Genomic DNA, 26,790 nt, shown 5'->3' on the forward strand with positions numbered 1-26,790 from the left:
CCAGATTAAAATAGATAAAGAAAATTAATTTTTTAGTGTGATCTTTTGTCATTTCTATCAGGACTTGATTGAGTGCATGAAATGACACAGAAAGGGAAAACAGTTTTTGGCTGTTTTTTAAAAAAACAACTTTGTTGGGTAACCATTCGTCTATAGCAGTGTTTTTCAACCAGTGTGCCGTGGCACACTAGTGTGCCGTGAGACATGGTCAGGTGTGCCGCGAAGCTCAGAGAGAGAAAGAACAAAAGAGAGAGAAAGAAAGAGAGAGAGAGAGAAAGAAAGAGAGAGAGAGAGAAAGAAAGAGCAAGAGGGAGAGAAAGCAAGCAAGCAAGAGAGAAAGAAAACAAGAGAGAGAGAAAGAGAAAGAAAGAGCAAGAGGGAGAGAAAGAACAAGAGAGACAGAAAGAAAGAGAGAAAGAAAGAAAGCAAGAGAGAGAGAAAGGAGAGAGAGAGAAAGAAAGAGAGGGAGGGAAGGTGGGAGAGAGAAAGACATAGAGGGAGGTAGGGAGGGAGAAAGAGCAAAAAAGGAAAGAAGGAAGAGAGAAAGAAAGAGGGATGGAGAGATAGAGAAAAAAGAGGGAGGGAGAGAAAGAGGGAGGGAGAGAGAAATAGAGTGAAAGGGAGGAAGAGAGAGAGAAAGAGGAATTTTTTGTCCAAACTTTATTTAGCTGCACCCCCCCCCCCCTCAATGTGCCCCATGGTTTTGTAAATTTAAAAAATGTGCCACGGCTCAAAAAAGGTTGAAAATCACTGGTCTATAGCATATGGGCATAATCTGTGCATATTTTTATTTTAAATATTCATTGTAAATATAATGTTAATTTTTTCAGCTTCAAATATATAGTATTAAAAATAGTGCAGGCATTTAAACATATATTTCTAAAGAACAAATTGATAAGTTTTAGAAAATTTTGAAGTACAGTGTTCCTTTGATTTTCGCGGGTTCGAACTTTGCGAAAAGTCTATACCACGGTTTTTCAAAAATATTAATAAAAAAATACTTTGCGGGTTTTTTCCCTATGCAAACAAGCTAGAACAGATGAAAGAAGCTGGAGAAAAAGAAAACCAAAAATACCCAATCATAAATGACACTTAAAACACGAAGAACATCAAGGAAGCACTGGATATAACAAAGCAGCAAATAATAGCTAAAGCAAAGAAGATTAACGGATATGGAGCTTGAATTTCCCACTATAGGCAGAACTTACAGTAACAGCAGAAATATTAAAGAAAAGAACAAGGAAGATCAAGAATTATTCCGCACCAAGTAAAGGTGAACTCACTGGTTGTTTTTTTTTGAAAAATCTGACTCATCTATACCCACTCTTTGCTCATTGCTAAGTAGTTGTTCGATACAAACAACCAGATCTACACAAGTAGAGTTCAAGCTAACTATTTCATTGTATTTTACCTTCAATACAGGAATCACATCAGATTGTTTACCTTATCCTGGGAACATATAGATAAGCTTCTATGGACCTTTTGGGGGAGGATATCAGAAATGGGGGAGGGTGAGAGAGAGAGGGAGAGGGAGGGAGAATAGAAAGAAAGAAAGAAAGGAAGGAAAAAAGAAAGAAATAAGTTAATTTAATGTATTTAGTTAATTCAATTTAGTTAATAGTTAATTGAATGTATTTAGTTAAACAACAGTATTTGGGCTAATTTTATTGAAATAATTTTAATTTAATTTTAACCCTTTTATAACTATACAGCTAAGGTATTAGTAGTTAATCTCCTAAAATATTCTCTTGCTTTTTGTTGTTACTGTTGTTGAAATTGCTTGCCCTTAATAGAAAGCAACGTGTACATCCTGCAAACTCATTTCCTTATTTAACATGGGCATCCTTCCTTTACTGAGAGATGCTTCCTCTTATATTAGGGAAGTTAGAAGCAAGCTTTTGTAAGTTCTTAATGGCACATCCCTTCCAAATGACCTTTGTCCCAAGCTAAGAGTTACATGGAGTTACATAAAATATCCAGGTATGTATAAATGCGAATGAAATTTTAAAAGCATATCATATTCACCCCATAAAAATGACACCTTTTATGCTGTGATACAGTGATTACTTTTTCTTGACACAGAGAATTGTGTAATTTTATGGACAAGTTTAAACATTGTTCAGATGCTTTGGAGAGTCCAAACCTTCCAAATAGATGCAAAATACTGTGATAAAAACATGCCACGGTATGCTATACATGTGGGTCCAATTACAACACTTTTTTCAAAATATTCTAAATACTATATGGCCATGATGGCAAATCTATGACATGCATGCCACAGGTGGCAGGCAGAGCCAAATGTGAGGAGTTGCCGTATGTCAGATCCAGCACGTTAAGTGCGCACTGGCAAGCTGATTTTTGGCCTTCTGGTGGATGGGGGAGAGGCTGTTTTCACCTTTCCCAGGCTTCAGGAAAGCCTCTGGAGCCTGTGGATGGCGAAAAACTTCCAGTTGACCCATTGGGCTCATTTTTCGCTATCCACAGGCTCTGGAGGTAGACTTCTGCTAGACACAATGGGCCTACTGGAAGTATGGAGACTTCAGTGAGGTCTGTGCACAGGCGTGGGGGACAGTGTGGTGGCTTGTGTATGCATGCATGGAGGGAGGGCATTGCATTATGGGTTTGGCCATGCGTGTTATTGCGCATGCTCTTTTGGTACATGAGCAAAAAAAGGTTCACCATCACTGCTGTATGGCAAAGAATAACAGCTCAATTATCCAATAAACATAGTTTAATAATAATAATAATAATAATAATAATAATAATAATAATAATAATTTATTGGATTTGTATGCCGCCCCTCTCCGCAGACTCGGGGCGGCTAACAACAATAATAAACACAACATGTACAATCCAATAATAAAAACAACTAAAAACCCCTATTATAAAACCAAACATACATACAAACATACCATGCATAACTTGTAATGGCCTAGAGGGAAGAACTATCTCAACTCCCCCATGCCTGGTGGTATAAATGAGTCTTGAGTAGTTTACAAAAGACAGGGAGGGTGGGGGCAGTTCTAATCTCCTGGGGGAGTTGGTTCCAGAGGGCCGGGGCCGCCACATTGAAGGCTCTTCCCCTGGGGCCCGCCAAACAACATTGTTTAGTCGATGGGACCCGGAGAAGACCAACTCTGTGGGACCTTATCGGTCGCTGGGCTTCGTGCGGTAGCAGGCGGTTCCGGAGGTAAATGGGTCTTGTTGATGATATATACTTTTTTAGTTCCTCTGAGTTTTAATAACTAACATTAGCAATGTCCAAATGAAATCAATTTCATATCATGGTATATTTTTAATATATTGATGATAAAGTAATTAAACTTTGAAAAGAGACATTCACTTTTTATAATTGCTAAAATGATATCTCTGCCATTTTTGTAGACAGATCTTTTTTGTTTGTAAAGCATTGATTAATTAAAATAAGAGCATTGTAGTCAGAATTTTTCCTCTTTCTTCAAAGCATTTGAAATTAACTTGGAGTTGTTGTTTTTAAAGAAAAGTAAAATACATCTTAAGCATACTTAGTTCTTTCCACATCTGCAGGAAAATAACACTGTTGATTTTTACGTTTTTGATGCTGACTTTTGGGGGCTTAATCTTAAAGGGCTGCAAAAATGAGGCTCAACATATATGACTCATGGATAATGAATTATTGCATCTGAAATTAAATCACATAAGATATATTGGATCATACTGCTTTGTAGAGCAGACTTTGTAGAGCCTGCTCTACAAATCTATAAATGACATGATCTCCAAACAATTTTGCCATTTTTGTTGTCCCTTTATACCACAACAAATCACTTGGCACAAATGAGAATGAAAAGCAATGGTTCAGTCTTCAGGCAAAAAAAGAAAAGAAAGAAAAAGACTAATAGAATATGGCTGCTTGAATTAATAGCAATTCACATAAAACCTGAGGTCCTCTCAAATTATTTTAAAAGTTGCACTGTCCTACTAAGTAGATGGTTAATGAAGAGAACATATTCATTTGGAGATATACAGCATATTAAATCCTGTTATAGTCAGTCTGTCTAATACTGATTCTTTTGTATTATAAAATATAAATGCATATCTTTAAGTATGTTCTGTTGCAGTTCCCACTAAACATGAGAATGCATATTGTGGAAACTGAAATGACCTGTCTCTAAACTATCTTTCCCCTCTGTCAGCAATCGTTTTATGGAGTAGATTTCAGAAAAGAGGGGAGATTAGATGAGGATAATATCAAAGGTTTATTCCTATGAGGTGGGATGTTATGAGGTGGAATATTCTGTTTTCCATAACCCTTGTCACACAGGAAGAATGCTGATTATTTTATAACTTATTATTGGGCTTCATCCAGTCTTTGCAGTTAGACTTTTCAATGTTTATGTAATGAAGCTAAACCTCTGCCTTAAATCTAGTCCAGGGTGTCTTGTAAATTTCAATCACATTTGGACACCATTGGATACAAACCATTCTGGGGCTGTTCCATTTGAGGAGGGATATTCTTGATTTGATATTTGGGGAAATAAATTATTGTAGTCACAGGTGCTGAGCTTTCTATCAATTTTGTTGTTAGAATGATTTTTCCAATATTCTTTAATGATATGGAAAAAATGGTTCTAGCCAATTTAGCCATAAGGTTTACTTATGGCTAAATTGCTATATTATTTGCAATAGATAATCTTTTGCAAATTCTAAAATATTTGGATCTTTCAGAAGAAAGGAAAGGAGAGAGGGATGGAGGAGAAGGAGGAGGAGGAGGGAGTAAGTAAGTTATAATTTCAGTGCTTAAGTGGGTGCTAGAACAAATAAAATAAAATAAATTAATCATACCTATTGGTACATCCAGTGTCTCCATTTGTTTTCAGCTTTATTATTCAAAATTCAATTCATTGTTGAATTATTTTATACCTTCTATAGTATACGCGGAACATGTGAACCACCATTGAATCACATAATCTTTTTCAAAAATTTAGTTGGAGGGGAGGTTATTTATGCACCTTCCATATAAGTCATCCCTCCAAAAATAATTCCTAGCACTTCTGTAGACTCCACCGAAGTGATTAGACCTTGTACCAATAAAGCAGTTTTAAATTTATTACTCTATACTGATTTTTTAAAAGATCCAGTCCGTGACATTTTATAGATTTGTGGTTTTAGTAGTCAGCAGGTTTTTCAACAGGATAATTGCTTTGTGGCATTAGTGTAAGAGAATGTTGAAACATTCATTTATTGAAATGAAAATACATTCTACATTCTTTTCCTAGGGGTATTATAAATAGACATGAAAATAGTAACGATCTTTAGTCTGCTCCTTTTGAGTGTTCCTTTGAAATTCTTTAAAACAAATGATTCATCAAATAAGCAAGAGCAAAGGAAGAATATGCCAATTTGTAGAATTTGACTCCTCCTAATCAGAGCAAGGCTGCAGGATGTTGAGTTCCTGCCCTCCACCTGATTAAAGCCAAATGCACTGTGAAATGGCTGAGACTAAGAGGAAGCGCCAAACACTTCACAGTTGGGGGCAGAACAGCAAAAGAATAGAAAATACCCCCTTTACCTTTGTTATTTTTCTGGCTTTCACAGATAAGCACTTATTTCCTGTAGTATTTGGACCTTAAAGAAACTCTGTGTAGTATAAGATAGAATTTTAAGTGCCGGATCTTGGCATTAAAAAAAAAAAAATCCCTGATATTGCAGCTGATTTCTGAATAGGCAAAAATTTTGTTGTTCTTCATTTCCACCTGCGTTTCATTTTTATTTGGTTTCTTTTTTAGTGGTGACTATAAATGCCACATTGTTGGAAGGCATCTTGCCTGTCGTTTTTCAAGTCATAACTTTTATATAAAAGGCAGATTTAAATTAATTTGCCACTTGGATCATTTTGGTACTCCCATCTCACTTTAGAGTTCTTTACAATTTCTTCTATTCAAACTTCCTTTCCAATGAGGTTGTACTAATTGCTAGTCTTTTCTTTAGTCCATGTAAATTTTACATAATTCTGTTGACCTGAAGAATTTTTTCCACCTTAGGACTTTTTGTTTTAATTTTTGATAACTTTTTATTCAGGAAGGAATGAACAATATTTTTCTGCTTGCTTTTCAAGGTGTATCTTTAAAAAATAGTTGGGAGCTTATCTTAGTACATCTGCTAAGTGAAAATTCTATTTGACATTTGTCTACAGATTGCAACATGTTTATAAGATTACAATGTACAATATCCTGGCAATCTCGTTTTGAAAGGGCAGCTGAAAAGAACAGTGTGGTGTGATATAATACATTGTTCTTTCATTAACATAAATCCTCTTAGTTACCTGGAAATACTCACAGTCTTTTTAAATCTTACTTATATTATAATATTTTACAGATTTTTGTTTATTATATGGTATTTTATTCCATATAAAATACCATATAATAATTGACCATATGAAAAGAATGATGTGTCTCATAATCATAAGAATTAAGAAACAAATTAGCAAGGAAAACTCTGTGGAAGATTTTGTTTTATTTTTATTTAGAACAGCACTATTCTTAACAATGATTGTAAATAGCTGGCATTTTTAGTCAGATATCATCAGATGCATCAACAATCACAATAGTTGATAATTCTAATCTTTGTTATAATAGCTGATGTTTTTATTGCTTACTAACTATGATGTGTATCGGTGAAAGACATTAGATGAAAGACTCTGCCCTACAGAATCTTTAAAAATACAATCTTAGCATAATTAAACTGAATCCTAGTGATTTCATGAATGTGTCATATATACACATGTATTTGTTGACCCCCTTACCTGAATTTTTGGCAATTCCATATCCTGTGACCTGAAATTTGATAATTAAAAGTTGGTAATTGAAAGATAACAGCAACATTGAACAGTAATAGTAACAACAAAGTTTTCTGGGAGTTCTTTTTCATTGTGGTTATGAGAACAAATTACACGGTTCTACAAATTTTCAATTTGTTTTAGTTGAAGAAATGAAATTTGCCATTTCTTAATGAATTTCATATGCTGAATTCAAATATAATAATGAAATTTGTTAGTTGCCTCTGGTTTTCATGCAATGGACATTTTACATTTTCCAACTACAGATAATAGGCAAATAATGCGCCAAAACTTAATATGTATATATAAACCTATATCTTTTTATTAAAATTAAGTGATATACTTAGTATATCCACCTTGAAGACCACGTAAGATAGCAACCACTTTCAGATTGACCATTGATGTTGACCGTAGTTAATGCATCATAAGAGCTCTTTCAAGTTTTCATGTTTCTTTCATTGCAACTGCATAAGCCACTGGAGCGGATGGGAGCTGATTGCCATTATGCAGCAATACAGCTTTAAGACTCGTCTTGGAAGCATCAGCAAACAACCTCCACTTATCTGGGTTATAATCTATGTTGATGGCCGACATTAAATCACAGATGTTGTTACAAACAGCAATACCACCTTCCCGGTCAAAGAATGGAAGAATGTCTTTTTGGTGGTCACGGTATATACAAACATCACTTGCCAGGAAATTCCACTGCTTTAGTATTAAACCTGAAACCTCTGCCTTGTTCTTCGGATGATCCAGATCTCTAATTGCATTTTATAAAGTCATTCAATTCCATTTGTGTTATGAGATGAGGTTCGGCGGATGTGGATGGCCAGGTCATGTAAGGCTGTTGATTCATCACTATAAGCTTCCTGATGTTCTTCCTCACTGAACTCAACTATGAAAGATCCAGGCATTTTTGGAATTGATAGTCCTCCTCCATGAGATACTGGATGTATTGCTGATTGAATGTTTGGATACTGCACAAACAACTTTTTTTTCTTAATAAGACCTTTCTCAATTGGAGGCACCATACAAAACTAATAATTACTGATATGATGTGTTGGTTTTCTCCAAATCATTAGCACTATGAAAAGCATAAAAGGCTTTTTTCCGATTCAACCATTGTACAAGTCTTGATCCACATGAATTACAGCATATGTGTGGTACCCAGTTTTTGTCCTTGTTTTGCAATTGAAATACAAGTTGTAGGCTTTCTTAATCACGGTTATCATCCTTCGTTTTTGGGTTCAGAAGTAACTTCACTGCAAATATAGTAGAAATTATCTGCTTTATTTAAACAAGTTCGAGGTATAACTAAATTTACTAGCATAAAACAATCTTTAAAGACGCTATCTAACTCGCCAAGCAACAGATACTGTGACTTTTATAGAATTTAGCGATGCATTATTGGGTAATATTGCATCATCATGGTATGCATGGTGGTTTTCTATTTTCAGTACTGACTGTGTAATCTATGGTGTAAGTTGAATCATGCATTTTATAAACCTTACTTAGTTGATTGCTTATATCATGGAAAGTAGAGCCAATATACATTTTTTACTTTCGTTTTTAGTACCCCAAAATTATGTAAGAACAGCTGTTTTTATGCTCGCAACTTTTTACCTGTAGAACAGTGAAAGTCTGATAGTTTCTTTCTATTACATCTTATACCAAGCAACATTTTGATTTTCTTTCTCACACTTTCTTCTTTCTGAGGATTGAGCAATCTTTTATGAAACTCCTCCCTTAACAGATTTTATTTGTTTGTTTGTTTGTTTGTTTGTTTGTTTGTTTGTATTCCGCCCCTCTCCGTAGACTCGTTCATCCCTCCTACATTTCCAGGACCAGATCTCCTGATCCTGGAAAAATACAGTAATACGTGTACTCTAATTCCACATTTACTCCATTTTGCATTATTTTAAATTGATGCTTAGCTTCTGTTCAAGTGCACCATTCCTTCTCAGAATGTTTGTAGGAGATGCTGAGAATGAGATCTATTTATTTGTTTGTTTGTTTGTTTGTTAATTTTTGTGCCGCCCTTCTCCTTAGACTCAGGGTGGCTTACAACATGTTAGCAATAGCACTTTTTAACAGAGCCCGCATATTGCCCCCACAATCCGGGTCCTCATTTTACCCACCACGGACGGATGGAAGGCTGAGTCAACCTTGAGCCAGTGATGAGATTTGAACCGCTGACCTGCAGATCTAGCAGTCAGCTTTAGTGGCCTGCAGTACTGCACTCTAGCCACTGCGCCACCTCATATTTGGGTTTAGAAGTTTAGATTTTAGGAAACCAGAGAATTTATTTCTATAGGCACTTATTTCCCCCCCCCCTTTATATATAAAAAAGTCATATATAAACCTTGCTATTTCATATGTTCTTCACATATGTGCTTGCTATTTAATATATGCTGGAATAGCATTTTCATGCCCTTCAATGACAGATATATGGGGTAAAAATGGCTATAAAGGATGTGCATTGTGACACTTTCAGAGACAGAAACCGCAGATATTTTTTTTCAAGAATTCAAACTGTAAATATGTTTCATTTTATAATATTTCATTTGTTTTGCTTATTCATCTGGTAGTCTGCTGCTATACTAATTATAATTCTGAACTAGTATTTATTAATTTGTAGTTCTAGGTATGTTAGCTTTCCTTACTGTTTTATTTCCCTTTCCCCTCCCTTTGTAAATACAAATGTCATAATTACTTTGAAAATAATGAGTTTTGGAGAATTCAAAAGCCTTAACGTTTACCTGGCTTTTTGGTTGATCCTAATAAGGAAAAAGCTTTTGATGAGAATGCGTGTTTTTACCAACCATACCTATTTAAAAGTATATATTTCAGATGAAGCTGCACATAAAAATTAATTCTAAATTGCTATCATAGGAAAAAATTGTTACATTTCTCTATTCACATTTTATTAAATAATTGATTCCCATTATATCTAAGGCAGAATCAATTGGCTATGCTTTTACAACTCCCCTAAGGAAGTTTGTTTAAAGTGTTTAAAGCATTTAGCACAGCTGGATTTCACTATGTATGAAAAAAATTGAGAACATTATAATGTCACTAATCATTGACACTGCTACATTTCAAATTTTATTTGTCCTAACTGTACTACAGCAATGTAGAGATGGTGAGATAGTGAAAAGTCAAATAAATATGTTTTATAAATGTACATATTTTACAAAGTATGCATTTTACAAAAACTTAACTTTTTTCTCATATTAAAATTATTATGATTCTAATAAAGTCCCCTTTATAATGCTGACAATCAAATTAATTAATGATGGCAATAAAATAAGGAATTTATTATGTAAACCTAATTATGTTAATATAATTTTCAATAATCTCTCTCAATAAAATACTTAGGATTATGTTGAATTCAGGAATATATTGCAAACGAGTTTTATACTCTCTATAGTTTATATTGTAGAAAATGTCATGCTGTTTTTTTTTTATATTATTTCTAAAATGATTACTGTTAAACATTGAAATATAGATTCTGGTAGTGATTCAAAAATAAGACAAATGGCAGAAACATTTCAGATCATTTACTGGAACTGTCAGAGGAAGTTCTTGCCAAAGTTCATGACTACCATATAATTCTCTCATTCATAGATAAAGCATATTTATAATCTTAATGTGATCTGATATCAAAAAAGTAATTTAGAAAGTTTTGGATATTTCTCAGGTGTGTGTAGAGAGAGACATTCACAAAGTGAGAGATGTTTGAATTGTTAAACATGCTGTTTCCGCTATCCATGAATGAGGATTAAGGCTGAAGTAAAACAAGCATTCCATTTCAATCAGGCTAGGGACTGTAAGGGGAGGGAAATAGGAAGCTTCATACTAAATCTTTCCTATATCCTATTGCCTTGTCTGTTTAGTTTATAATTTAAGTCCATAGTTGCAAGGTTTTATTGATGAAAAGTACTTCTGTTCCCAGTGCATCCAGCCAACATTTAAATCTAGAAGGAAAGAGGTGAAGTCATTATTGCATCTCAGTGTCACATGGTCGTCTTTTGTAATAACACATAATTTTATTATACTTTACCGTTCTATTTCTAGCCTAAGAAATTTGGAGCATTCTTTTAATAGAAAGAATGCTCATCACAGTTGTAGAAGAGCAGGCAGAGCTGGGGGCAGAGTTAAGAGAAAACGTAGCCTAGAATCATTACATGTCCACAAACATTCTAAGTCCAGCCCACCCTTGAATTCCATTCACTTTTGTCTAGCACCAATTTAATATTTACCATGATTTTTTGTATAGGCCTGAGCAATAAATATTCTGAACTGAAACTCCTGATTGTTCTATATCTAATTACACTATGTTATCAAATTCTTGAATTGGGAGGTGAGGATAAGTCCCTCAAAATTAACTATGTCAATTTTTTGTACCAATGTTAAGAAAGTTGTAGAGAAGAAATCTTACACTGTGCAGAATGAATTGAGATTTGGGACTGATGTACTTGGGGTGATGCCATTGTCTCAAAATCAAAATCAGGCTCACTTACAGAAAGCTTTATGTCTAATTAAAACATAATAGCTATAAATTTAAAATGCCAGAAGCCTTAAGAGTATTGTATATTTATAATATACTCTTTACATCTGGTTTCCTTAAGCACAAGTTTACAAGTCAGAAGAGGCACAATATCCTTTTAATAATAATAATACTCACAATTTAAGTGAAGATTTATTTTCCAGTTACAGCAGTAGTTACATATAGTTTTGGATCGTAAAATTTGATTTCATACAATTTAGATCTCTATTGATTAGAGACTATTCCATAACAAACGTATTATCCACAACAAAAACAATCTGTATTTTACAATAAAATAGTAAGCCTCCACATGCTCATGCTTTATAAATTGATAGAATTACCTGATACCAAAGTTTTATGTTTAAAATGATTACTGTTTATACCTGTGTAGCACAAAATATAACTTTGTGGATAGCATTGCTTTTCATTATGCATTTTTGTCTTTTTGTATCTCCTCAGATATCGTTTGATTTAGCAGAATATACAGCAGATGTTGATGGAGTTGGCACTTTAAGATTACTAGATGCTATCAAGACATGTGGTCTCATAAACTCTGTAAAATTCTATCAAGCCTCAACAAGTGAACTTTATGGAAAAGTGCAAGAAATACCTCAAAAGGAGACTACTCCATTTTATCCCAGATCACCTTATGGTAGGTGTATTAATCTTCTTGACCAGACCTGGGCATAGTGCCGCCGGGGGGCCGGACGCGGCCCGCCCACTGTCTGTGACCGGCCCGCGGAGGTTGGAAGGAAGGAGAAATGGAGGGAGGAAAGAAGGAAGAAAGGAGAAATGGAGGAAGGGAGCAAGGAAAGAGAAATGGAGGGAGGAAGGGAGGGAGGAAGGAGACATTCTCTTTCCATGCCCTTTTGCAAAAGTCCAATAAATGCTCATTTTTTAATTGTTCATTGGTTTCATTGGTCTTTTCAAGAAATTTAAAACAAACCCCCACCCCACCTCTCAGGGGGGGGAAATAGGAGGAGGAAGAAGAAAAAGAATCCAAAGCTACTTTCAGGCAAAGCCTCCACTATGTTTTCTCAACTGACAATGTAGGTCAGTTGAAGAGAGGCACCTGAAAGGAATATTTTGAAAGAGAAGTAAAGAACTGCCCAAAATCAGAAATAAAAAGCAGAGAAAATCAGAGAGACAGAAGCTTCTCTCCATCTGGAGAAGGAAGGAAGGAAGGAGAAATGGTGGGAGGAAGGAAGGAAGGAAGGAAGGAAGGAAGGAGTGGGCAATTAATTTATAATTATAATATAATTGTAATATATAATTATATAAATATAATATAATATAATCTATAATTATAATTTATAATTATAATATAATTAACTCAGTTCTACCCAATAACATACAGTATTGGATAGAACTGAGTTAATTATATTAATCCAGCCCTCTAATGCCATCCCAATTTCGCATGCGGCCCCATGGCAAAATTAATTGCCCAACCCTGTTCTTGACAGATTCAAAAGAACTCTTATAGTGGGATGCAACATCACAGATTGTGAGATTACAATCCATGTTAGACATGTCACTTGTTGGTTCAGCAATTTAAAGATTTAGCCTATTTGTTTTGAAGGACTTTGGAAGGTCTTCTGCAGGTTGAATTTTATTTCTGTTGATGCCATGAATGTATCTGTGTAGCCTTTGTACAGTAGTATAAACGTGGTATACTACTGTGCCTTCCTGGGTTATTTTTTAACTGAAGGTTTCCTATCCAGGTTTCTGAGCCAGGTAACACTATCCAGATGCTGCCAGATTAAAAGCATTTGTAGAATGCCAAAATAAAGTTCTTTTTTAAAAAAGGTCTATTTTGTGCAGTAATGTATCTCATTTTTAATCCATTCTCTTATTTTCTTGCCATTATTTGAATTGCAGAAAGAATTTTATTTTATCTGCTTGCTATTATTTTAATTGCAGAAATATTTATTTCTTATTTATTGATAAACAGTATCTAGCCATTGAATGGGTACTTCTTCTTTTTTAAAATTTACACAAATTGTACTTATTACATGTCTTTTAGTATCATTCATTGCTGAAAATGAGTTAATATCACTATTATTTTTCTGTTTTTAATGGTAAATTTAAATGTTTGTTTGTTTCCTGCATTTATTTTTCTTTTATAAATAATTCAAGGGCGACAACTGACTTAAAGCTCCTTCCTCCTCCTAATTTCTGTACAACAATAAACCGTGTGAAATGTCTGGGCTGAGAGAATGTGACCAGGCCAGGGTCATCCAGCTGGCTTTCATGCCTAAGGGCGGACTACAACTCATAGTCTTCTGGTACCTGGGCCAGCACCCTAATCACTAAACTATATTATATTCAAGTGATCATGTTTTTGGATCATTTGAATGGATTTTATTTTATTTTATGGCTATCATGCATTCATTGATTAATTAAAAGAGACTAAGTATTACAGCATTAAAAGAAACTGGAATTTCCGACCAAGATAAAAGTTAAATACTTCTATCTTACATTGTTTCAAGTAAACATTATTCCATAGTGTGATTAAGTATTCTACCAGTTTCTTGTTTAATGCTTAAATATCAATTATACCTATGATAGGAGCAGAGGTGGGATTCAGCAGGATCTGACCAGTTCTAGACAACTAGTAGCGGAAATGTTAGTAGTTCTGAGAATTGGTCAATGCCACTTTTGGCCCCGCCCCCATCCATTCTCTGCCTCTGGAATCCCAGCTGATTGGGAGGAAATGGGGATTTTGCAGTAACCTTCCCCTGGAGTGGGGAGAAAAATGGAGATTTTACAGTATCCTTCCCCTGGAGCGGGGCGGGAATGGAGATTGTACAGTATCTTTCCCCGGCTTTGCCCACCAAGCCATGCCCACATAACCGATAGTAAAAAATTTGAATCCCACCACTAGATAGGTCATGATGAGAAAAGTCACTTAACATTTTTTTGTGAGTGTTTTGTTCCACATCAGTTTTTGTGCTAACAGTAATTGAAAATGTGGCTGAGGCCAGAGTTCTAATGAATTACGGTGTTCCCTCAATTTTCGTGGGGGATGCGTTCCGAGACCGCCCGCGAAAGTCAAATTTCCGCAAAGTAGAGATGCGGAAGTAGACACTATTTTTGGCTATGAACAGTATCACAAGCCTTCCCTTAACACTTTAAACCCCTAAATTACAATTTCCCATTCCATTAGCAACCATTTAGATTATTACTCACCATGTTTATTTATTAAAGTTTATTTTTAAAAGATATTTATTAAAGGCGTACGAAAGTTTGGCGATGACATATGATGTCATCAGGTGGGAAAAAATGTGGTATAAGGAAAAAAACCACAAAGTATTTTTTAATTAATATTTTTGAAAAACCGTGGTATAGACTTTTCGCGAAGTTCGAACCCGCGAAAATCGAGGGAACACTGTATTTAGAAATGACATGTATTGGCTTTTTCTTTTTGGTATGGGTGTGTTAGTGAATAAATAAATATTTCAATAAATAATTACAATAATTGTTTCAGGGGCAGCCAAACTGTATGCATATTGGATTGTGGTTAATTTCAGGGAAGCCTACAATCTCTTTGCTGTGAATGGTATTCTTTTCAACCATGAGAGTCCCCGGAGAGGTAAGGAACATGTCCAGAAATTTTCATTACTACTGAAAAGAAACACATTTCTGTTTAACTAATTGTTTTTTGATAGATTCAAAAAACTCTTTATAATGAAAGCTTTTTATATGTAACCTTGAGGTTAATGTACTATATAACAGTTCAGTGGCAATTATTTCAGAATTTATGAGATGTCTTTCATAGTTATCACAATAAAACACAATCACCATCCGTAAAATTGTGTAACCTATAAGCACCATTAAAAGAACAGAATTTTGAGACTTCCATTTCAATTCTAAAAAATTCCTATGATAAAATGATGTCTGTCATCATGAAACCACATCTGGCCTATCCTACAGAGATTCATTATCATGGTTGTATATTTTTAATGTCAAAAAATGCTTCTGCTGTTTTGCTCAGAGTTCATTAGTTCATAGAAAAAAATAACCAAGGTTTAGATTAACATTCATATTGAATAAAGAGGGCATAAATAAAAGTTTTCCAACTTCTTAAAAATGTCTTTTTTGAGAAAAGAGATAAATGAGAGAAGCCAATATTTTGGGAGTAGGCATTTAAAATGGTTAAAATAAAACGAAATGAAGTTGCTTTTCCATGCCAAATTCTTCCCACTTTCATAGGGTTATATCAAAATACCATCGTTCACTGCTGTTCATTTATTTTTGTTTTGAATGACAGATGGAAATCAGAAACACACTTTCAGAGGTTTTAAAATGTCCTCAGTTATCCCTGGAAAGCCAGACAATCGTTTTAAAAGGAAGATGGGAACAATTCTACTTGTCAATGAGTTATAACTTTCAAAGCAGTCTTTTTTCATACAGAAATTAATATGACTGTAAGATATTAAAAAAGAAAGATCCATTAGAACTTTCATCACTGGGTGAAATAAGAGAATGAAATATATATATATATATATATATATATATATATATATATATATATATATATTTGTTTTCGTAAATTTTCACGGGTATATGTATGTAGATTGTTCTGAGTTCGGGTTTTGCCCTGTGTAATGTTTTGCATGTCTATGCGACGTTTCGGCGAAATCACATTCACCATCTTCAGGCTGAGGTTCCAATCTTTGTGTTGTTGTAAAAAATGTTGTAAACAACACAAAGATTGGAACCTCAGCCTGAAGATGGTGAATGTGATTTCGCCGAAACATATGACGGTCTTGGTATATTCGGGTTTCTTCCCGTGTAGGATTTGGAAATTTCTGGCGACGTTTTGACGAGGTCTCACTCGTCATCTTCAGGCTGGTGTTTCTGTCCTTGTTCTAAGGTGAAAATATATTTTGATTTGAAAGCATATCTACATCTTTCTATCTATCTATTATTTGTTTTCAAATTAATTAAAATGGTGTAAGATATCTGAAGTCTATGTTTTTGACAGTTTTTGGTGTGGTTTCTGATATTTTTAAAATTGAAAATTAAGTTGGATTTCCTATGAGACAATTTTAAGGTCAGATTGCCTCTTTAAAGAGTGGTATGGTTTGGGAAAAGAAAAAAGAAATCTGTATTCAATGCTGCTTTTGATCTATAAATCTGTAATTCTGTCTAATTCTGAGACTATTTCCAGTAGATACTGTAACCAGATGTTATGTATATGTGAAACATACATATGCTTGCACATATACTTAAAATCATATACACTTCGGATAGCCACAAATAATTATATTTGTACAGTGTTCCCTCGATTTTCGCGGGGGATGCGTTCTGAGGCCACCCGCGAAAGTTGAATTTCCGCAAAGTACAGATGCGGAAGTAAATACACTGTTTTTGGCTATGAACAATGTCACAACCCTTCCCTTAACACTTTAAACCCCTAAATTACCATTTCCCATTCCCTTAGCAACCATTTAGATTATTACTCACCATGTTTATTTATTAAAGTTTATTTAAAAAAATATTTATTAAAGGCGAAGAAAGTTTGGCGATGACGTATGACGTCATCGGGCTGGAAAAACCATGGTATAGGGGAAAAAACGCAAAGTATTTTTTAATTAATATTTTTGAAAAACCGTGGTATAGACGTTTCGTGAAGTTCGAACCCACAAAAATCGAGGGAACACTGTATATGTATATATATATATATCATTTTATGTATCTCTGCTTTTTTAGAATATTAAAAGAATCCCAAAAAATGGCTTTTGTGCCAAGAGAGCTAATATGAAAAATCTACTTTTTTAATTCTGGAAACAATGCTGAAATAACTGTATGACAGCCTAATCTTACACTCTCAGACCTAAGCTTGGAAAGAAGGAAAGAAAAAATATATTCCAGTCCACATTGAATTGAAATAATAAACTGCAATCTATGACCTGATTAATTTGGGACAATTTCATTAGCATTTAGATTTATATATGCCCTGTAGCACTTTACAGCGCACTATGGGAGGTTTACAATGTCAGTATTATTTGCATATTGCCTCCAACAATCTGGGTCCTCATTTTACCAACATCTGAAGGCTCAATCAACCTTGAGCCACATCAGGATCAAACATCAGATTCTGGGCAGAACTTACCTGCAATTTTATTTAACCACTGTGCTATCAGGGTTCCTCAAATGTCAATAATTGAGAAATATTGTGAATGTCTTCTTAATAGTATTTTCCTTTCCAGGACTTACAGAATACTCTCTTTGATTATGGTATTTAAGTTTCTGAATATTGGTTTACCAGTGTTGGCATTTTGTGAACTGATTTATATATACAATAGAAAAAGAAAAGAAATCATCAGATCAATTGATCAATTCAGAAATCTATAGGTCTTCCATAGCTGTTCATTTTGACTCCATTTTTATATCACTTGAAATTACTATAAATTAGTTAGAGACAATGATTAGCATTTAGAACTTAGATCTTCAAATTTGTTTCTTCTAGAACTAAAATTATTTTCCTCACTTTATAATTTAGTTTTACTAATACAACTTAGTATAAAGTATAAATAATTATTTGATACCATTTTTAGAATAAAATTGATTGTTTCTATTTATGTTAACTTTCCCCCCCATAAAATCAAATGGAAAATATCAGCTTTTCTCTATTCTAATATTATTTTAAATGTGATAGTAAATGTTTGGAAAATGTGTATTTATATTCCATGAATGAGGAATAACACATAATTGTGCCTTAACGGAAATACATAAACTAAAATTAAAATGTTGAAATCCACTGGGAGTAAAATTTATTATCACATTAAGTGGACTTTCCTTTTTCTCTCTGCTTTGTATCCAGCATCATTTCCAGTTCTGCCAAGAACATAAAACATTATCAGAACTCCATAAAAATGCTAAATGATCCCTCTGGTAATATTTAGGAGAATCCTCTATCAATGAAATTTTCCTAAACTATATAAAACAATCAGTTTGAAGTAGTTTCTGTTTTTTAATGTAATACATAGTCATGAATTTTTTTCTATAGTTTTAATGGTCCTTTGAAAAATCTTGAATGTCTTTTAATAAATTGCATTTCACTGCCTTTTTTTACACTTTTTTTTTTACCTTTAGAACTAGCTCTTGTATATTAAACATTTTAAAAGGCTCATAAAGTAGCTTTTCAAGTGTCCTAAAGTAGAAAAGGAAGATAGTTTCCTGGAAAGCATTTAATATTTTCCATTACTCTATGCAGAATTGATTGTTAGTGTAGAAGTGTTATTAAAGCTTCAAATACACATTTTCAGTTTTTTTCATGAGTGGGAAATATTTTTTTAAATGTACTATAACATTTATTAGATATTCAATAAATGAAATCTATAGTAAATAAGATTGTTAATATTGTTTAAATTGCTAATATTATGTCATTTAAAGCAAGAAATATGAATACTACCATCTGAGATTCTAATTACAGGCATTATGTATCTTACTGTGTATAATTTTATTATTATAAAGCTTAGTATAGCGAGTGTAAAAAAATAACCATGACAAAGACTCACTTCTAAAAATGACTTATTACTTTTTAAGGTACGTTAGGACTCACCTGTCAGGAGGCCAAAAATCTTTACCAAGTGATACAATCGCACAAAACTTTTAATTAGATATTCTTGCCTATTATTGTACTTTGAGTAGGATATCTGAAGACCTAGCTCTCCTGAAAAGGCTAAAGTATAGGGAGGGAGTTGAAGGAAGGGAGGAAGGGCACAGTTACACTAGTGGTAGCAATGACTGCACTGTTGGCAGTCCTGAAAAACCACATTTGGGACAGCTTGTCATGGGGAAAAAAATCTATTTTATCAGTAGAAGTTAAAAATAAATTGGTGGCATATAAACAATCAGTCAATCAAATCTTAAAGCTCAAGAACTGGATCTATTCAACATCTGGTTCAGGACTACAGCAATTTTAGTAATGTGGCAAATGTATTATTAATTTTGGGGGTTTTTTTACATTAGTTATTTTAGGATAAAGTTCACTTATGCATGTAATGATGTAGATGTTTTGGATTCGGATATATTAATTATGTAATTCATGAATAATATGTGGGAATGGTAGGTATGAACTCCTCTTCCTAACATTTTAAATTTTCCCTGAAGAAGTAATGATTGCAAAATTTATTTATTTATTTATTTATTACTTAGATTTGTATGCCGCCCCTCTCCGAAGACTCGGGGCGGCTCACAACAAGTTGTTGTGATTCATCCAAGTAAATCCAAGTTTCTAAAGATCACTACAATTTAGATCAGCCACAGGCACACTAAGCAATCAGCCAGAATATTCCCCATGATGTGCCTGCTTACTTTCCTGTAATCCTTTCGTATCCAATCTGTCCACTCTGCAAGAGGGAGAAAAACAATATCAGGCACAGAAGAGATTGACTAAAGAAATTTAGGCAATCTCTCCACTCTGTGGGGAGGGTGGGGGGAATGGGTCAGACACAGAACACTATATATCAACTGACTGTCATGATGAACAAATAATTGAGAGAGAAACACCTCGGTTATTTTTTCAGCATTGTCACAATTTTGAATGGTTGCTACTCATGGCTAAGCAAGGCCTACCTATATTCTACAGTCATTTCCTATGAACAGAGCCTCCTTTTCTGTATAGGTTTACTTTATATAATTAATTTAGCAAATAAGTATGCAAAATAGCTATTTTTTCTAACCTTGTGAATCAAAGTTTTTTGCCTTTAGATGGCATCAAGAGATAGAACTTTACTTTGGGGATGATTCTGCTTTAAATAATTGCAAGAAGTGCACTAGAGTGCCTTCTGTCCCCTGTCCTATTGCTCTCCTATATCTCCTATTCTATTCCTATATCTCTTCTTCTATTATTTCATTGATGTGTTCTATTACTATATCTTCTTTTTTACTGTTTCTTAGATATATTTTACTATGAGTATCTCCTCTATAATCTTCATCATGTATTTTACTATGTGTATACAGATATATACCCACTAAACCCCTCATTGTGTATTGGAATGAATGAATGAATGAATGAATGAATGAATGAATGAATGAATGAATGAATGAATAAAATAAAATAAAATAAAATAAAATAAAAATAAAAATAAAAATAAAAATAAAAATAAAAAGTAAGGATGATTGCTATGCCTTCTTTGACATATACTGTACACATTTATGCACTGACCAGATTCTTCAGTCATTTGACTGTTGCCTTGCTTTATATTGTGTTGGAAATTTAATGTTGAAATTCTGAACACTGAAGCTTCCATCTAGGAAGAAAGATATTTATTGAGGAAGCAGAGCTGATGTGATTGAAGTGCTGGCAGTCATTTGATAACGTACAAATACACTGAAGTGATAGAAAGAACTGAGACCAGACTGAAAAGATTGTCATAATCCGTAATTTTAGGATTAGTTATAGAATATTTATCAGATAATTTTTAATTTCCTTCTTTTATCTTTATTTTAGGAGCCAATTTTGTAACTCGAAAGATTAGTCGTTCAGTTGCTAAGATCCATCTGGGACAATTGGAGTGCTTCAGTTTGGGAAATTTAGATGCCAAGAGAGACTGGGGTCACGCCAAGGACTATGTAGAGGTATGTGATTGCTAAAATGCCTACTTTAAAGCAAGGCCTTTGTGGGGCTTACTGCAATAACTTAAAAGTAAAAGTATGGCCTGAAGGCATCTGCTTCTAAATCTAGCTTTTCTCCCTGGCTGCCTGAAGAAGACATAGGATGTTACTATATGCATAACCTGAACATATAATGAAGGTCTTCAGGTTCACATTCCTTACTAAATTCCTGTGGGAAGGAGTAAAATAATAAAAAGACCTCTTCTGCTTCAACAATATATTGTTCCTTTGTTTCCTTGAGATCAGAAGATTGAAGTGCAATGAATTTTTTTGAGACCTTGTCTATACTTTGGAATCTTCTCATAGCAAAGAGAGAAGCATGGCTAATGTTAACCTCAGAAAATCATTCTAATTCTGGTGTGGTTGTAATATTGTTAATGTTTAGTATTCCTTCATGTTAAAACCTTTCGGGAAAATTTTTATTAAAGTGGCCTACATAAATATTGTAGAGTTCATATTTTCTTTAAAAAGACTCCTGTGCTGAATCATTTCTTTTTGCTGATCTATTTTCATATGATTATGAAAATTTTTGAACTGCTATATTTTTTCAGTGTAAGGTGTATAGGTCTATGATAGGAAGATGAATAGCATATGGTCCACATCTATAGAGATCTAATTGCAGAGGCTGTCATTAAGACAATTAGGGAAAGCATAGTTTGTTACCATATAATTTGTATTTTCATATCTAGGCATGTCAACCAAAAGAATCTGGCAGTGAGAAGTATCTGTTAGAGATATGAACAACATATTTTTAAAATATAATTAAAATTAGCAGTTGTTAAAAGACAATTTGTATAGAAAGCTGGTCAGATCAGATCTTTTCAGTCTTCCCCTTCTTGCTCTTCTAACTATTTTTACGAACATGATATCTGTCTATATCAGAGGTCTCCAAACTTGGCAACTTTAAGACTTGTGGACTTCAACCCCCAGAATTCTCCAGCCAGCATAGCTGACTGGAGAATTCTGGGAATTGAAGTCCACAAGTCTTAAAGTTGCCAAGTTTGAAGACCTCTGGTCTATATGATTCTACAGGTATAAGTGATTAGATATTAGCCATAAAATAAGCTAACCAGGATTTCTAAAAAACAACATTCTGAACATTTAAATATTTGGACATATGTCCTTGTTCGGGATAGAACTAGCATGCTTAATCTCAAATTGATAAGAAACTACGGAACAATATTTCTGTTAAATCATTATGTTCTAAGCTTTGAATATTGTACCTGGAACAGGCATAAGCCTTGCAAGTAGATTTTACCCATTATTCTGCATTATTGGCAAATGAATAATTTAAAATGTATATTATCAGGTGTAACAAATTGTACAATAAACCATTGTACAGAAATATATTGAGATGTAATAAGCTTCTCCAGTTCTCCACTCTTTGCAGACTAAATTTTCTTACAATATAGAATTTATAGAAGTTCTTTTCAACATATAACTTTATTTTGATAGAGTAATGCCACTGGAAATTTTAGATGACAATAAGGATGCATTTTATTTAGCAGCTAGTTTTCAAATGTTCTGGCCACCAAATAAAGTATATTCAGTTGGTATTTCCACAAGGATCACACACTGGTAATGTAAGTCACGTTCTAGATTTTTCAGGGGTTTGGTGATTGCCAAAAAATCGTTCTGGCATAATTCCTTATTCTGCTGAGTATCATGTTGAGTATCTCCCCAGAGATTAATTGTTCTGCTTTTGTTGATTTCATAAGAGTTTGAATATATGCAATGTAACTACAGTGGTACCTCATCATACGAACTTAATTGGTTCCAGGAGGAGGTTCGTAAGGTGAAAAGTTCGTAAGATGAAACAATGTTTCCCATAAGAATCAATGTAAAAGCAAATAATGGGTGCAAATCCTTCAGGAAAATCCCAAACTTTAGAAGGGAGGCGAACAGAGGGCAGGGAGGAGCAGCTAAAGGGGGCGGGTGGAAGAAGCAAGGCTAGGCTAAAGGGTGAGTGGGAAGGAAGAAAGGCAAGGGGGGCGCCCCTCCCTTTTCTTTCTTCAAAAGACACTCTTTAAGTTCCTTTGAAAGCACGTTGTTCTCTGCAAAATTTTCCTCCCCCAAGCTGCCCCTCCCTCCTCCCTTTTCTTTCTTAAAAAGACACCCTTTCAGTTCCTTTGCAAGCACATTGTTCTCTGCAAAAATTTTCCTCCCCCAAGCTGCCCCTCCCTCCTCCCTTTTCTTTCTTCAAAAGACACCCTTTCAGTTCCTTTGCAAGCACCTTGTTCTCTGCAAAAATTTTCCTCCCCCAAGCTGCCCCTCCCTCCTCCCTTTTCTTTCTTAAAAAGACACCCTTACAGTTCCTTTGCAAGCACGTTGTTCTCTGCAAAATGTTTCCTACTCCAAGCAGCCCCTCCCTTTTCTTTCTCCAAAAAAGGGGGGGGAAAAGAAACCCCTTCATCCCAGCAGCAGCTGCTTGGGTTCGTAAGGTGAAAATGGTTCAGAAGAAGAGGCAAAAAAATCTTAAACACCGGGGTTCGTATCTTGAAAAGTTCGTTAGAAGAGGCGTTCGTAAGATGAGGTACCACTGTATTTGCCATCTATAAGAAAAAAAATTGAAAATAGAAATAAATAACTATTTCAGAATTTAATGGATGGAAAACAAATCTCCAAAATTTGGTAATGAATGTAATCACAGAAGGTGTGAAGTTACAGAACTGTGATATATTTGAGAAGAAATTTAGGAAAACTCAGGCAGCCATGGCATTCATTATATTTATATCTTGCTGCAAGCGACTTGATTTTCAGCAGATGTTCCATTTCCTTCATTGCTGGGTGATAAAGGAGGAAAAAGAAGCCACCTCTCCCTTCCTAAACATGGAAAGAAAGGGTTGTTGGAGAGGGAAATAAATCTGCCAATAAATCTGATGATCTGAATAAAAGCAGTGTGGCTTTTTCATACTGCGTGGGAAAGACATTGATTCAGAGATAAATATATAACTGAAGAAGAGGAAATATGGATGGATGAAAAGCATTTGTATGATACTATGAGTGGCTGGATGAATAAAGACGGGGCATTGATAGGTGTGCAGAAGGTAATCGTTATCCCTAATAACACTACAATTGTTTGGGTACTGCAAAAACACCATGCTGAGATTGAATAAATATTTATTTTATTTATTTTATTTATTGGATTTGTATGCCGCCCCTCTTCGTAGACTCGGGGCAGCTAACAACAATAGTACAAAACATCATGAAAATCCAGTACTAAAACTAATACTAAAACAATAAAAAAAAACCTTATTTATAAAACCAAACATACATACAAACAAACATACCATGCATAAATTGTAAAGGCCTAGGGGGAAAGAATATCTCAGTTCCCCCATGCCTGATGGCAGAGGTGGGTTTTAAGGAGCTTACAAAAGGCGAGGAGGGGGAGCAATTCTAATCTCCAGGGGGAGTTGGTTCCAGAAGGCCGGGGCCGCCACAGAGAAGGCTCTTCCCCTGGGGCCCGCCAAACGACATTGTTTTGTTGACGGGACCCAGAGAAGGCCCACTCTGTGGGACCTAACCGGTCGCCGGGATTCGTGCGGCAGAAGGTGGTCTCGTAGATACCCTGGTCCGGTGTGATTATGTTCCTACTTTCTCTTGACTTTGACTCTTTCCACCACTATATGAGCTGTAACTATTTTCCCAGAGTGAATGTAGCCTTGAATCTAGAAAGGTTGTCCATATTCTGCAGTAAACTATAGTATGTCTGTATAATTAGTTGAATGGGCAATATGGATTGGTATATAAGTTTGTTAAAAGTAAATTAACATTTTTAGAAACAATTATGCCCAATTAACTCTTTTATTCAACATGTTGCAAACTGCAGATAGGTTGAATGTGAATGTCAGGAATAAGCAAAATAAGCAGACTAAACAAGAACTTTTGTGTCTTGCTTTGTTCTACAATTTCTTTTTATTTGGGCTAGCATCAGGGGTGAAATTCAAAATCTTTCCCTACCAGTTTTGTGGACGTGGCAGGGGAAGGATATTACAAAAACCCCATTCCCTCCCCAACTCATGGAGGAAAGATATTGCACAATCTCCATTCCCACCCCACTCTGGGGACAGTCAGAGGTGGTATTTGATGGTTCTCCAAACTATTCAAAATTTCCACTACCAATTCACCAGAACCTGCTGAATTTCACCCTTGGGTAGCATAATGCAATAAGCCATCCATATACTAATAAGCCACCTTATATACTACTACTTCACAGTACTTTACAGCCCTCTCTGAGCAAATTAAAGAGTCAGCATATCCCCCCTCCCCCCAGCAGACTGGGCCCTCATTTTACCCACCTCAGAAGGATGGAAGGATGAGTCACTCTTGAGCCTAGTGAGATTTGAACTGGTCAGACGGAGTCAACAGAAGTAGCCTTTAGTACTACTGGTATATTCTAATCACTGCGCCATCGCAGCTCATACTATTACAATAGTAAGTACATAGTGATTGATTAGTCACTTCACAATAACAAGAAGAGACATTAGATGTTTATATACCTACGTTTTTCTCTCTGCCCCTGAAAATAATTTGTCTTGGGACAGTGAGAATGCCCTTAATGATCCAATATCATCTTTTAACATTTTTAAACAAATCAATGCTGCTAATAATGCCAAAGTTTTGAATGGATAGCGAGGACATGCTGGTTTCTAAAGGTGTAATGAGATTGATTGCAGGGTTGACAGGAGAAAATTAGGTTCATGGTCTAGACATGACAGTGTAGGCGGAGACAGAGATAAGTCTGAAACAGAGTTTATTTTGTTTGTTTGTTTGTTTGTTTGTTTGTTTATTTATTTATTTATTTATTTATTCGCTTTTTATGCTTCCCTTCTCCTTAGACTCAGGGCAGCTTACAACATGTTAGAAATAGCACTTTTTAACAGAGCTAGGCTATTGCCCCCACAATCCGGGTCCTCATTTTACCCACCTCGGAAGGATGGAAGGCTGAGTCAACCTTGAACCGGTGATGAGATTTGAACCGCTGACCTTCAGATCTACAGTCAGCTTCAGTGGCCTGCAGTACAGCACTCTACCTGCTGCGCCACTGTCCTATTCATCATCTAGAATTTATTCCTAGAATTTATTCTTTCCATTCCATTCCAGGTAATAGCAATAAAATATAAAGTATTATGTTATATTAAAATACTTTACTCAACTCATTGTTTTTAATTTACATACTGTATATTAGGAACTGTTTCTCAAATATTAGTGTCCCTTGTTTTCATTGGATGCTGTTGTTTCTTACTCTTTCAATTTTGTTGTCAAATTCATAATAAAGTACAGTTCGCCTTAGTCTCCTATAATGTTTTGATATATTATCTTGCCTACTTGCAACAAAAATCATCATTATTAATTTAAATCCATTATGTAACAATTATAAGTGTGGATGGGATGTGGGCCTTGAAGTTACTGCTGACTCTGATTGGCAGGACTAGTCCCTGCTGACGTTTTAAACATAGTTTCATAATGCCTTCTTTCTAGAGCTGACAGAAAGTTTCTGGCCTAAGGTCACCCAATTGGCTTGTGCCTAAGGCAGGCACAAAAGATCTGTCAGTTTCTTACATATTATACAAAACTAGCCCTCGTATAATATATGTAACCCAATTTAGCGAAGGGGGAAAATGTCCCGATATATCACGGGACAACATGAGTTGCACACCCCTGGCCTAGGTTTTCTCTCAGAGAATCAGACACAATTGAATGGAAGAAATAAAAAGTGACATACAAGTATATCGAACATAAAACATCTGGTGAGACATAAATGTAACACTGAATTATATTCGCTGTTATATAGAAA

General features: G+C 34.8%; 1 protein-coding gene across 2 annotated transcripts in view; it reads left to right on the forward strand.

Moving 5' to 3' along the window:
- Window positions 1-26,790, forward strand: part of GMDS (GDP-mannose 4,6-dehydratase) — a 337,377-nt gene that overhangs the window by 76,617 nt on the left and 233,970 nt on the right. For both annotated transcript variants that reach the window (XM_070747167.1, XM_070747166.1), the window contains exons 5-7: window positions 11,823-12,015; window positions 14,851-14,955; window positions 20,827-20,954. In XM_070747167.1, coding sequence (XP_070603268.1) covers window positions 11,823-12,015; window positions 14,851-14,955; window positions 20,827-20,954 — 426 coding nt within the window. The remainder of the gene's footprint in view (window positions 1-11,822; window positions 12,016-14,850; window positions 14,956-20,826; window positions 20,955-26,790) is intronic.

Source organism: Erythrolamprus reginae, chromosome 3, assembly GCF_031021105.1.
Source record: "Erythrolamprus reginae isolate rEryReg1 chromosome 3, rEryReg1.hap1, whole genome shotgun sequence".
Lineage (NCBI taxonomy): Eukaryota > Metazoa > Chordata > Lepidosauria > Squamata > Dipsadidae > Erythrolamprus > Erythrolamprus reginae.